The 15,067-nt window shown below is 32.0% G+C and overlaps 1 protein-coding gene across 5 annotated transcripts in view; it reads left to right on the forward strand.

Moving 5' to 3' along the window:
- The window catches only part of RPS6KC1 (ribosomal protein S6 kinase C1), a 208,398-nt gene that overhangs the window by 73,094 nt on the left and 120,237 nt on the right, over nucleotides 1–15,067 (forward strand). For all 5 annotated transcript variants that reach the window (XM_031937352.1, XM_031937354.1, XM_031937353.1 and 2 more), the window contains 2 exons: nucleotides 4,407–4,466; nucleotides 6,572–6,934. In XM_031937352.1, the coding sequence (XP_031793212.1) occupies nucleotides 4,407–4,466; nucleotides 6,572–6,934 (423 nt within the window). The remainder of the gene's footprint in view (nucleotides 1–4,406; nucleotides 4,467–6,571; nucleotides 6,935–15,067) is intronic.

Genomic DNA, 15,067 nt, shown 5'->3' on the forward strand with positions numbered 1-15,067 from the left:
AGAACCTTCACCATTCTGATTGTCCTGTGGATACTTTCTGACTTATTATTGTCCTCTTTAAATGAAAACTGTTTTAAATGAGATGTAATGAAGGCAAAATATAGCGAGACCACCAGTTCCCTATTTCAGGAAGGCAAAATATAGCGAGACCATTAATTCCCTATTTCAGGAAACAGCCCAAGATTTCATTAGTTTTCCTGGCTGCCACAACTAATATCTTTGTATAAAAAGTGTTGTGAATGTTGGAGTAATGAGTTTTATAAAGTCTATTGTTAGAATAAGTTAAAGGAAGTTTCATGGAATTTGATCATTTTTCTACAATTTTAGAACTTGGAGAAATTTTAGAGATTGTGTAGCCCAAACCTGTGAGAAAACCTAGCTTCGGAGATGTTAAATTATTATTTAAAAGTCGCAGAATTATTGATGGAACTATTAAGCATTGTGCTGCACTTAAGGTCTAGAGAAATGTGGTTCTAGATCCCACTTTTGGGATTTATTAGCAATAAGGCCAAAGGCAAGTTTTTTTTTTAAAACTTCTCTGGGTTTCATTTTCTCTTTTATAAAATGGAAATAATACCTGTAATATTTACCTTGCAGTATTTTGTGAGGACTGAGAGAGTGTTTATAAAGTACTTTGCAAACCTCAAACTACCATATCAATTTCAGTTGTTATGATTAATTCCTATATTTTGCCTCTGAATAGCCTAGGTGGTAGCATAGACCATAAGTTTAGCGAAGGATATTTTTAAGGTATGAGGAAATGTGTTAGTTTTCTTTCTTTCCTTCCTCCCCCCCCCCGCCCCCCCCCGGATTTCAACTTAATCACATCTGTTTCTTAATTACACATACTATATTGGTAGTCAATTGAAAGAGAATTAACTATATTTTTTAGGCTTAGATCTTTAACCATTTTTTGAGAGCCGTATTTCTAGATTTACTCACATATCTTTTGCATTTGATATAGCCCATACATAGTATGTAGAATTTAACGCAACAAAAAATAATGTGTTATAAAGATTGTTCTATCCTATCGACAGTCCAACGACTGCCTAGGTTTCTTGCTTTGTATATGAATCATGATCCATTACTACAGGGAGAAGTAGAAACTCCCCTTGGCAGACTCTGGCAATAGTTGGAGCCCAGCAGGTGGTAAGTTCCTGAAGGTTATCAGCTAATACTAATACTACCATGTATTTTATGTACAGTCAATCATAGAAGACCACCTGTTGTTCCAAAGAAAACCGGTCTTTTTGACAGGTGGCCTTCAAATACAGATTCCTGATAGTTTATAGTATGAAATCTGCACTATGACAATTCACCTTTTTAGGTTGGTGTCTTTCCTTTAGAGGTGATCTCCTAGACGGATTTCACAGTACTACCTTACTCTGAGGAGTTCAAAGCACTGAAGGTGAGGGCAGATAGGTGAACTGGGATGCTAAATAAAATCCCTCATCTCTGCAGTGGCTTTTTTCATAAGTCACCTGGGGCCCTCTAATGGTCCTGAGACTTGAATCTCTGTGATTTGAACCTGGAGGCGGAACATTTTCGTAGAGGCCTTTGACATTTTCCCATGTTTCAGTTCCAAAAAGCCTTAGTTGTTTCTTTCTTTCTTTCTTTTTTTTTTTTTTTAAACTTTCTGGTGATGGTGAAAGATGTATCTTTACTCTTTATGGTGAAGGTTGAGGACTCCTTTTTAAGTTTGGTTTGACCTCTAATTGGTTTGTACTTTTGCATACATTGTGTTTATGTTGTATATATACATAGTGTATTTTGTATATGCTATCAGATACTGACCTGGATATCTTTGAATTCCAGGTGCTTGTTTTGAATACCTCTTATTTCTTTCCTATAACAAATGTCCTCTAATTCTCAGAGATGTGCTTTCTGACTCCTTAGCCTTTGCTTAGAGCATTGCATGATTTGCTTGCTTTATTTCTTATCTGTTAATTGTTCTCCTACTTAAAATCTTCTAAATCACTCCTTCCATACACTACTTGTATACATATCAAATTGAATAGTAAGAATATATTCTCTAGGAATTAATCCTCATGAATTAGGAAACAATTGACTGGTGAGTAGAAAAATAGAAAGTGAATGCTTATTTTTTCAACTCAGTATAATTTTTACTGCTAATAGCAGTCTTCTCTGCTGCTGCTGGAAACTACTCTGTATATGCTTATAAAGCTATTTACTATGGGCAGTTCTGTCTTGCCCTTATACCCAATTTTTACTATAGTCATTTACTTTTTATATTCTTCCAATAGCAGATCCTCAAAATATTATTCCTTGTTTTCCTATTTCATAAATGCTTTCCTATACTTTTAGTTTTTTCTCTTGTGCATTCTAGTTATTCTTCTGTATAAATGAGTTAATGAAACAAGTTTATTAAGTATTATCTATGTGCTAGACACTGTGCTAAGCACTGGGGATACAAATGTAACACTGTAACTGCTCTCAAGGAGCTCATATTCTGAAAGGAGGAGATAAAGAGTGGTACTCAGGGCAAGGAGTTTTGGTCTAGGGAGTAGTTGTAAAAGGTAATCACCATGTCTTTTCCAGAAGCAAGTGTGGTATTGCTTTGATTCCTCTTCTAGTATCGAGTAGAAAGTGTATATATTTGTATGAGAAATAGACAGATACTAGGACATTGATGTCACGTTCTCTGTAAGTCACATGGCAGACTGCCCAGGCTGGGTGAATGAAATATAAAGTAAGTGATCAGAAAGCATTTGTTAAGTGTTTACTGTGTGCCTGGTATTGTGGTAACCTGAGTCAGGAGAGACAAAGAAATGTAAAAACAGTTCCTGTCCTCATGGAGTTCTCATCCTAATAGGGGAGATAACATAAAAATAACTGCACTTATAACTTATAAAATTATAAAAACTTATAACTTAAAAACTTATAAAATATATACTTATATTTATGTTATAACTTATAAGCTTATAAAATATATATTTTATAAACTTGTAAAAATATAAAAGGTTTATTATACACATCTAGAATAAATGGGAGGAAATCACAGAAGAAAATACGTTAAGAGCTGGAAAGCCTCCTACAGAAGATAGAATTTGAGATGAGGCTGGGAAGATGTCAGGGAAACTGTGAGGGGAAAGAGGGATAAAATTTGGAATCTCTCAACAGTTAGGATTGCTCAGTCCCAGGTATAAAGTAGTAGGGTTTTATGATTAATTTTGACTAGTGTAGCTTGATCTTTTGTGTTTAAAAAGGCACAGGCCTAATTTTTTGATAGTTCTAACCACCCATGTCTGACTATACAAAATGTTCCCTTTTCTTACTTGCCTCGTGCTTTTAGCATTCTTTTATTTAGAAATTAGGTAGATTTTAAGAACAGCCAACTTGTGTTTCTTCCCTTCCCAATGCTCCCAGTTTGTGAAAAGTGTTTCTGATAAGTTTATTGGAGAAATTTTCCTAAGGAATTTTATTCATAGGTATTTTAATAATCTGTTCTGAACCAGTATACTGGTAATGGAATTAGTAAGGTTAGCAAAGTAAGAGGAAGTGACTATATCACTAGATTTTTGTGGTCAAAAGCCAAAAAACTGAGTACACATACCTTTGTCCTATTGCACTTTGGTATTATTGTACATGTTAAAAAGGAAAATTACCCAGGGCATGAAACAGGATCTTGTGATAGATGGTATTATAGTAACAGTGACAAGACACCGGAGAGTGGACAGAAGACCTTTAACTCAACATTTCCTTTCTTTTGTGGTTTGGTTACAAACCAGAATATTATTGTTTCCCCCCGAACCTCGTGTGTTCATTACTTTCAACAACTATCCACAGGTTGTAAAAGGCGGTTGTAAAAGGCACTAGTATGAGGAAATCAAATGGAAATTGATCTGTATAAATGTTTTAAAAAAACAATAAGTTTTCTGTCTCAAAGTTGTTTTTATTCCTTAGTATGGTAGGTGGGCAATTTTGATGAGAAATTCCTTGGATTTTGCATAAAATTTTGATTATAAATAGTTTACTGGCCTAGAGTACCAAAAAAAAAAAAAAAAAAAGAATAGAACTAGATTTCTTTTTTTTTTTTTTTTTCTACCAGGATCTGATATTATAACAAAGTAATTGTTGAATCAGTGGAATTCTGTTGCTTTTATTTAATTTTTATTGTTACTTTATAATGAGAAAAAAGTTATATGTAGGTATTTTATAGACATTGGAAGGATCTTGTAAGAGAATAAACTGAAACTGAGAACATGATGTAGATCTTTTGATATGGCAAATAATTCATCTGAACTTTTGGTTTAGATGCCAGTAATATATTCCTATCTTTAGAGTAATTTAAAAATATGCCTTTCTAAACTACTTGATATGAAGTTAGTAATTTTAGTCCACAGATATGCCAGTAATATTTTTTTTTTCCTCCTCTGGTCTTTTAGTTCGAAAAGATTTGAGTGGTCTTGATGATGTGACACTTACCAGCCAATCAGAAGGTGGAGGTGAGATCTTCTTTTGTAACAAACAGATTTTATTTGGCTTTTTGCAGTGCTATCCTCTTTAAAATCTAAATATCATGGTCATTTTCTTTGCATACATTATATATTACTAAATCAAGTTGAGTTTGTATATAAAATCTGGTAAAATTTTCAGCTTGCAATTATAGTTGGGATTTCCCAGAAAACTGTTAAATAATAATTTTAAGACAAGACCTTTGAGGCTACAGGATGGCATTGTTGCCTATCTCATAACAGGCATCCCGAATTCTGCTTAGCATTTGTCCTGACTTTGTTTAGATTTGACAAGTAATTTCTTTTTCTGGAATGTTTTCTTAACTAAGAAATGGGAATTACTCCTCCTCCCCCCCTTTCTTCCTTCCCCTTTTTCTCCTTCTTCCACTCCTTCTTTCTCCCTTCCCCTCTTTCTCCCCTCTTCTCCTTCCTTTCTTTCTACCCCTTCCTCTGCCTCCTCCTCCTCTTTTTCCTTCTCTCTCTTCCTACTCCTCCTTTTTCTTCATTCTTCTTCATCAGCTAGCATTTATTTAGCACTTTAAGATTTGAATAATGCTTTAAATATGTTATCTTATTTGATCCTCACAACTCTTTGAGATAAGAGGTATTATTAAGCCAATTTTACCGGTGAGGAACCTGAGACTGAGAAAGATTAACTTAGCCGTGTGTTGCATAACTAAATGTCTGAGGCAAGATTTGATTTCAGGTCTTTCTAACTCTGAAGGTCAACAATCTACTGTACCTTGGAATTTTAAAAAGGAGATCTTAGGATTTTTTATCTTTAGTTTTTATATCACTAGTTTCTGATGTATCCCTCTTTCCTCAGCCTCTAGTAATAGCTTGGAAAATCTTCATTAGTTACATTATTTTATCCATTTACAGAGGCAATGATACTAAATTTGTAATTCTAAATTAATTTCAAAAATAATTTTTATTTTCAAATGTGATATAAAATACAATGTCTTTTATTATCCTTCATTATGCTAACAGCTCAGATTTGCCTTAAAATTAATAGTTGCTCATCCTATTTTATTTACCAAATTTACTATTTCTAAATAAAAATTTATTGTATTTTAGCATATTTATTTTAGTGAAAGTAATCTGGAAGGTAGTTTGTTTTATATTTCTGGAGTTACTGGACTTCTTTTTACATAAGAGAAATGACAAAATTCAACATTGATAACAGATAATTTGTACCAATAATTCTTTTTTTTGGGGGAAACAATTAAAATTTTTTTTCCTTATCACCTTCATTTAAAAATATATTTCTATCCAGTGAACTGTTTCTTGCTCCAAAGGACAAAAATGAGGGAAAAAAGCTCATCATTAAAGAAGTCTGACATTAAATGCAATATTCCATACTTTGGTCCCCCTGATTTTGTAAAGACTTGCTTAATTTGTGCCCCTCCTTTCCTATCATTGCTTAATTTCTAATGTAGATAGCTAAATTGAACCTTCATGAAACCTGTCAAAATGAGAATTATAATTTGATGGAAAGCCTCCCAAACTACCATAAGGCCAGTTCTGCAATTGTGAAAAAACATTTTATTATTTTAATATATTTAATAAATGTGATATAATTAATAAAATATTAATAATTAATAATAAATTCAGACACCATTTCTTGCATTTTAGGATATTTAGGCACAGAATTTTTATGACAGAATTGTGGTGAGACAGACAAAAGAATTAGAACTCTCGTTTTTAATCCTTTAGTTCACTGGGTTACATTTCCTCAGTTAAGGTGGAATATATAAGATTATCTAAAAACATACCTGTAAAGTATATATTACACATATTTATTGAGGGCTGGCACAATCCAATGTACTGAATTATGATATTTTTTTATCTTAATAGCTCCAGAGTAAAATAGATTTTCCTGCTAAAACTTTTCAGTTTGATATCAAAGCAAGTTCAATGACTTTCCACAAGCAAAAGAAATACTAATTACAGGTAGAAATTCAGGAAATCTTAGAATTAATTTCTGGTGGTGAGCTTTGGTAAACAAAATTGCAGCTGCTCTGATTGGTATGAGATAGCATATAGAATTAGACAGGTGGTATAATTTTGGCTGCCATTTTTGCTCATATGTCTAGGTTTCTCCAGTGACAGCGATCTGATCTCTCTGACTGTTGATGTGGACTCCCTTGCTGAATTAGATGATGGAATGGCATCCAATCAAAATTCTCCCAGTAGAACTTTTGGTCTCAATCTTTCTCCAGAACCTTCAGTACCAGTAGCTGTTGCTTCAGATAAAGAAAGAAGCAAAACTGAGGAAGAGCGGGAAAGTCGTGGTCTCTTTGCTGGAAGCCTAAAATCCAGGCTTGGCAAAAAAGATTATTTGGAGAAGGCAGGTGAATTAATAAAGCAGGCTTTAAAAAAGGAGGAAGAGGAAGACTATGAAGCTGCTTCTAGTTTTTATAAAAGAGGAGTTGATCTGCTCTTGGAGGGTGTTCAAGGTATGGTTTTTTTCCTAATTGATACATTTTGTGTATCTATATATACATGTGTATACATATATGTATATATGTATATATAAATATACATGATTCAAGAAATATCTTTAAATGTGTGTAATCTTATGTATTATTTTTCTAATTATATAAATTATTAAAACTTAAAAATGATGCTATATGTGCCAGCTATATACTTTTTATTTTCAGTCCAGTGTTATATATATAATAACCTTTGAAGTTATATATTTCCATATTCATTGGCATCAGAAACATTTGCTCCTAATTTTGATAATTGTAGTTAATGTAGGTCTATCTTCCGTAACCAGAATTCTCTCTTTGGAAATTAGGATTTCTTCCAAATTGACCAATGTCTTTTCATAGTTATTTTTTTGTGTGAAAAAACCACATGGATTCTGGAGCAGTTTTACCTTCCCCTTGCCCCGAGGCTTGTATTAAAAAAATGAAATTTAGAACTCTTGATCTATCTCTTCTTTTGTCTCATTAATTGTATATTCCACAACTGGATAGTTTCCCAAGTTTCTGTGCTAAATTCTAGTCTTTTATTCTTCTTTGTAGCCTCGTCAGCTTTTATATATACATAATATATCTATAGCTATGTCATCTTTATGTCTACTTTTATATCCATATCTTCATCTGTATATCTATAATCTGTCTGTACATCCCCCCCTCCCTGTTAAGCTTCAGTTTCACATTACCAGTTTTGTATTGGGCATTTCAAACTACTTGTCCTAGAGACAGAAAGATTTATCTTTCCACTGATCTTTTAAAAATAGTATCCACTCATTCATGTCCTGTATATTTTTCCATATGATTAATTTGCCAGTACTTTTTTGTCTTTATGAAAGATAATCCTTTAGGTGAAAATTATTTTCCTTGTTCAAATTTTCTTCCTTTAAGAAAGAACAGGCTTTGTGGTTTAATTTCAAGTTCTATTGGTATGATCATTGGTAGGATTATTCTGAGAGCTTTGTTTTCAGCTACCAATCCTACAGTTAGGATTAGTCAGACACTATTTTTATTAGCATTTATTCAGTACTTACTGGGTGCTGTTTTGGAAATAAAAAGAAAGGCAAAAACACAGTCTCTGCCATCAATGAGCTCACATAATAATGGGAGAGATAACATACAAACTACAACAATTATACTTGAAGGATGTAGCATAAAGGATAAGTAATTTGAGAGAGGTCAGGGCCAGCAGAACAGTCTTTTTGCCAAAGGTGGCTTTTGAGCTGAATCTTTGAGGCTAGAAGGCAGACATGAGGAGGGAGAGCATTCCAGACATGTGAGAGTCAGCAAGAAGGCCAGTCTTGATGAATTGTAACACAAGTGGAGAGGAGTAAATTGTAAGAAGATTTGAATAAAGACAAGTTGTGAAGGTCTTAAAAAGCCAAGCAGAGAATTTTTCCCACCTAAGGCAATTTGGGTTAAGTGACTTGCCCAGAGTCACACAGCTAGGAAGTGTTAAATGTCTGAGATCAGATTTGAATTCAGATCCTCCTGACTTCAGGTCTGGTGCTCTGTCACTGTGCCACCTAGCTGCCCCCAAGCAGAGAATTTTATAGTTGATCCTGGAGGTAATGGGGATGTGCTTGAGTTTATTGACTAGGAAGTAAAATGGTCAGATTTGTGGCTTTAACTTGCCTGCCACCAGCAGGCTATTGCAGGAATCCATTTGAGGAGATGTGATGAAGGCCTCTTAAATTAGCAACATTATAATTAAGAAAGTTATTTCTAGTCTTAAACATTTTCTTTTTAAAGATGCAGAATTCGTTGAAAGAGATGACGAGAAAAATGGGAGGGAAAAATAGTTACATCTTTCTCCCTCCATAATTTTTTTCTTTACCTTATTTTGAGTCAGTTCATTGGCTTTGAGTTTCATTACTTTCTATCTTGTTCAGTGTCAATTTCTCTTTTGTCTTCAACTTTCATTTGATGCTTTTTCAGTATTGAAATGAAATGAGATAAAATATATAAAGTTCTTTGCAAATCATAAAGTATTACATAAAGTTTGTTATAAAGTGGTTTATTATTATAAGCAATATTATAACAAAAGTTATAAAGGGAGCTATTATTATCACAACACATAAGCAGTTCTAGTCTTTGAAAAATAAAAGATTAATTTTGTTTAATTAACTACCAAACTATAATTTAACCAAAATAAAAACTTCTTTGATTTCAATATGCTATTTTGTTTATAATGTATAGTTTAGTAAGTTATATTAAATGAATATTTTTGGTTTTTATTCATACTTGTGATTTTATTAGAATTTCCAGATTAGAAAATCTTTCTATATATAAATTATTGTAACCTAAAATTTATTTGAGTACTCATTTTGTGCTAACTTTGTGTTTGACACCATTAATAAATTATTAATATAAAATAATTAAATCAAGGAAAATCTGATGAGAAAATAGTTACTATGTTCTTAAAAATCTGATGTGAGTAGTCACAGTTTTCTTGACTATGACAATAAAATATTATTAATATATTGGAATTTTTTTTATTGTTATACTAGTTTAGTTAATATAATTTATGCTATTTTGCATATTTAAGACAGGTATAAATCCAATATGATAATAACTCAGATATCTGTAATCAGTTTTTTTGGCCCTTTCACCTATCCAGAATATAGTCAAGAATCTGTAAATAAGCATAAAAGGTTTCTAAGTAGCCAAAAATGATTCCTTAAATTAAATAAACTACATGAACTATATAGTTTGTGCACTTCCTTGTAATTATTATTATTTTATTATAAAAAAGAATAAACTTTCTTATTTGTTTCCAGATGCAAAATAAATTGGAAGTGGAAAGGAACTACTCTGTGAGGGCTTACTAGCAGCAGTGAGAAGTTACATCTATCAGTGTAATATTGAAGGAAGATATAAAAAAAAACCTATTAAAAACAGACACAGAAATTTTAAAAAGCTCAGAAATCTGGGGCTTTTAAATGTGGAATTCTGAAATATGTCAGTATGCCTTGAGGATATCATTGTATTACAGTTTGATAAACTGATGGTCCCATTATGAAATTCTTATGTAAAATGTTTCAGAATCAGTCAACAAGTATTTATTAATACCTACTATGTGCATTGTGCTAAGAGCTAGGAATAGAAAATAAAGTATATCAAACCCTTATCCTTGATTAGTCAATAAATTTTTTAAAGGACTCACTTTGTGCTGGGTATTGTACTCCAGATATAAAGAGTCACCAACCTCCCCTTCCCCTCCACAATCCAGTTCTGCCCTCAAGGAATTTGTAATCTAATGGAGGAGATAAACAAGTAAACACATATATACAAAACAAGCTACATACACTCACACACACAGTAAATAGGAATAATTTAATAGAAGGAAGGCAGTAGAATTTAGAGAAGTTGGGAAAAGATTATTTTAAAAGATTAGATTTTAGCTGAGCTTTCAAGGAAGCCAGGGAAGTCAGTAGAAAGTATTGAGGAAGGAGAAGAAAGATTTGATAGTTTAGCTGGGGAGAACATGTACACATGTACAGCATTTTTTCAAAATAGATTCGAAATGATAGAGGGAGGTACACCATTATATGGGAGGTTCAGGAAAGATTTTATGTAAGTTGGTTATTGAGCTAATCCTTGAAGGAAACTAGACATTCTGAATTTCCTGTTTCTATACAAACTTTTTCTATTCTCTATACAAAGAATGTTATATGTGAGGAATTGTAAGGAGATCAATTTAGCAGTGTTATGCTAATATGGAGGGTAGTAATATGTGTGTAATAAAGTTAAAAAGGTAGAATGTCAGTCAGTTGATAGGTATTAAGCCATCAACAAGCATTTATTAAGCACCTGCTGTGCCAAGCACTGTGTTAAGCTCTGTGCATACAAAGAAAGTTAAAAACATGGTTCCTGCTCAAATTCTATTTGGTTGGAACCAGATTGTGAATGGTTTTTGAAATGCTAAATAGAAAAGGTTATATTTTATACTAGAGAAAATAAAGGACCGTTGGATCATATTGATTAGAGGAATGACACTAACATATTTACATTTTAGGAAAATCAGTTTCTCATGTAGAGGATAGATTGGAGGGGGAGTATTGTCTAAATTTAAGGAAGCTAATTAGGAGGCTATTCTGCAAGTCCAGGTGATAGGTGATGAGATCCTAAACTAGGATATTAATGGAAAGTTGAAGTAGAGATTGTAGAAGTAGAGGTGACAAGGTTTGTCAGTTGAGTGGTTATGTGAGGTGAATGAGGAATTGTGGATAACATTGGATTTTTGAGTTTGGGTGATTGGAAGGATCATAGCATCCTTGATGGAAATAGTGAAATTCAGAATAAATGTGGGTCTTGGGAAAAAGATAATGAGGTCAGTTTGCAGTAACTTTATCCTTTCTAGATCAGGTTATGAATTTAAGGACATTGTTTTACTATTATTTGTTATACTAAAGTACTAATTTAAAAGATCAAATATACATTCAGGAGGGAATTTTTGTTATAAAATAAATTTTTTTCTTTTTAAACAATTATCATTAAGAGGAGTTTTTTTTTAGCTCAAATTCAGACATTCTCAGAAGTACTTTAGCATGAGAAAGCCTCTATGTTTTATAATAATATAGACGTGTTCTTTGCTCTGTCCTTATATCATCTGTTTTGCAGAGAGCTCTTTTTAAATTTTTTGAATATTAAATTGATTACCTGTAACAACTTGAAAAGCTGTAAATAAATTCTTACTCATATTTTTCCATATTAATGAGCATCATTGTGTCTAGATAGCAGGAGGGGCCATATATTTTTTTAAACTTTTGCAGACTCCTTCAACTTTACATCTGTTTAGCTATATCACGATAGAATCTGATACATTTATTCCACATTGTCATTTTCATTAAAGAATTCATCTATTATATTGGAAATTTCTCTTTATACAGCATTGCCTGATATCAATAGGTAACAAATCTCTTTTTATCAATGTCCACAATATTATCCCACATATGTAATCAAATGAGCCTCATTAGCTACATTTGTTACTTCATTCATTTGCAAATGTAATAAAGATTTTATTTTATTAATTAATTGATCATCAGGATCTCCAACCTGATAGACATTTATTCTTCCTATTGTGTTATGGATAGATAGAACTATTTGAAGTTGCTTTGTACGGTATTTAAAATTTTGTTTCAATTACATATATAACTTTATATTATCCAAGCAATTCTTTTGATGTCATAGACATGGTTTTTGAAAAAAAATTGCTTACTTTTTCTATGGGGATATTCTCTTGTCTTGCCAAAGTACATGTAACTCTTTAAAGATTTTTCCAATTTTATTATGTTTAAAGCAGTAAAGGCAGTTGTACAAAGCAAACACTATATAATTTCTGTACTCCTTCAAATAACAACAGTATTTGGGAATTTCAATGATCAGGATACTGAGCTATGTTTTCTGGACTTGGAGTTTTTCTTTTATGTATCTGTATTTCTTCTACTTAAACTGTCTATTATAGTCATGACCCAGTTTTAGATATTTCAGTGGATTTTCTCTTCAAGTGGATTATTTGTGTTTTTATCATGTGACAATAATAATTTTCTTTTTAAAAATAATCACTCTTTATTTTCAAAATATATGCAAAGATAGTTTTCAACATTCATCCTTGTAAAACCTCATGTTCCAAATTTTTCTCCTTCTTTTCATCCCACCCCCAACAAATAATTTTCTAAAATCATTATTATTATTCCTAATAAAAGATTGGGAAGAAATGTAATTGTTGAAAACTAAATGTTTCTTTTTTTTTTTAACTTTGTACTATTTTTTCACATATTTCAGTTTTGGAAAAAATCAATGTTTTTGGAAGCCAGTTTTTTATGTTGAACTTACCAAAATTGATGATGTTGAGAAATATAATGAATAATCTTGTTTTTAATTAACTCAAAGATTTTTTAAAATCTTTAAAATTCAAAGAGCAGTATTGGCAACTCATTTATGTTATGAGTTCTTGACCATGGTTTTGCATGTTGTACCTGTATCGATATTCAACATACATAGCATATGGCTTTATTTGTATATATTGTATTTTATATGTTATATTTAGTATATTTTTACCATTATTAACATCAATTTTTAGCTTGGTTTGTATTGAAAAAGAGATTGTATTTGTGCAAGAATTGTACTTAAAAATATTTAATAATTTTGGTAAGGACAAATAATCTGAATGAGGACAAAACTCACAATTTGGAAATCTTTGGTATAGGTAAACTGGAGATGTGCATAGGGTGAATAAATGATCTTGCTCTGTAATCAGTTTGTCTTTTTAATAGCTCATAACATTTACTCCATTTTTCATCTTAAGTAGTTGAAAGAGTATTCTAGATTTCCCTGATTGTGAGTGCTTTCTCCACTGGCACAGAGTAAAGACCTCCTGCAGCTTATTAGACAATTTTTATAGGTTTCTATGGCCCAGGAAAATCACCTGATGGTTAGGTTTGTAGTGATGATTTTCACCAGTTCCATGTCTGAAACCTTTCTTCCTTGGAAAGGACCTTCCAGTTTTTAAATTTCTCTACCATAACCTTAAGAATCCATGAGCTGGGCCTGAAAACTTGCCCATACTTTGTGGAACAAATATGGTTCATAGGGACAATTTAATTTACCATACCATGTAATTCCCGTTGATACTTTTAAGGCTTATATTCAAAGTATATTTTAATTAGTTAATTTAGATTTGAAGAATGACTTTTTAATTGCTTTCCTGTTTGTACCTCATTATACAATAAATACATATGAAACATGGAAAGTTTCACATATGATTATTGTAAAATTATTTTCTCTGTCTTATGTGTCTACTAAGGTGTAGAGAGAAATTCAGAGAGGAATTTCTCATTCCACTTGAAACAGTGCTTTGTGCTTTAGAAGGATTTAATCGATATTTGTTAAATGAGTTCTTGTTTTTGAGTGGATTAATATTACCCATACTTGGAAATGTAAACTTGCTGACAAAGCATTGTTTCTTAAAATACTTAATTTTATTCACAGTGACTTTTGTGGTAATTTCCTCCTTGCTATTGATTTCTAATTAATTGTAGCAACTAACCTGCTCTGAGACATTCTTCCCCCTCTACTTTCATGCTGTTTAACTTTATAAAATCAATCTGTATTTTAAATGATATAACTTTAAACAAACCAGGATTTGAGTTGACATATTTTATAGCTTATTGTCATAAGGAGTAGTGCATAATGTTACCACTTGGTGGCAGCAGAAAATAAAGGTTTCTCTTCCTAAATGTTGAAGTATGGAGTATGCTTGCTAATAATAGCAAGCATCAGAACAGACTCTGTGGAGTTGATAACTTTATTGAATTAAGTTTGTGAATTGATTTTATAATACTTTTGCCACCAAGTGTTTTGAGTTATGCTACTTTAGATGAATTTCCTATTTTTTTTTTTTAGCTTATTTAAGGTAAAATAGCTTAAATTTGCACCGACTTTTGTGACATAGTATATATTAGATTTTCTCTAACTCATCTCAACTTTTCTATGTAGTGATGTTGTATACCTTCATATCCCTGTAAAATTCAAAAGAGATCGACTAATTGTCTTTAGTTCTTTGTTATGTGTTGGTTTGGATAGTTAGCTTTTTCTCACTAGAGGAATCTTTAGGAACCACAGATCTAGAATTTTTATTGTTTTAAAATAATAATGTAAAGTGACCTCAATTTTAACTTGCTTGCTTGTGAATCTGGCTGTCCTTCTCCCTTTTGTTTGTGCCTCAGGCAATCTGAGGTCAGCACAATGCTTCTGGCCCATTGATTCCATGAAACACTACACCAGTCAACAACTAACAGGCAGATGGACATTATCCCTTCATTTGTGGGCAAATTGGGGGCTCAAGCTCATGAGCTTGATTTGACATTTATGAACAGAAGAGATATTTCCTTGGGGGAAAGGTGATCCTAGTACAGCAGAATTGTTATTACAGCATCCCTATTTCAAGAATTACCCTGTAGCATTTAAATTTTATCTCTTGCTACAATGTTATATATAATAATTTTGGCTATGTTGGCATATTTTGTATGGTAAAGAAAATTTGTGATTTTTTTGTATCGATGATTAGCTATAGAAAAACCTTTCTTCTTGAGAAAAGTAATAGAT

The sequence above is a fragment of the Sarcophilus harrisii genome, chromosome 4 (genome assembly GCF_902635505.1).
Source record: "Sarcophilus harrisii chromosome 4, mSarHar1.11, whole genome shotgun sequence".
NCBI classification, from domain to species: Eukaryota; Metazoa; Chordata; class Mammalia; order Dasyuromorphia; family Dasyuridae; genus Sarcophilus; species Sarcophilus harrisii.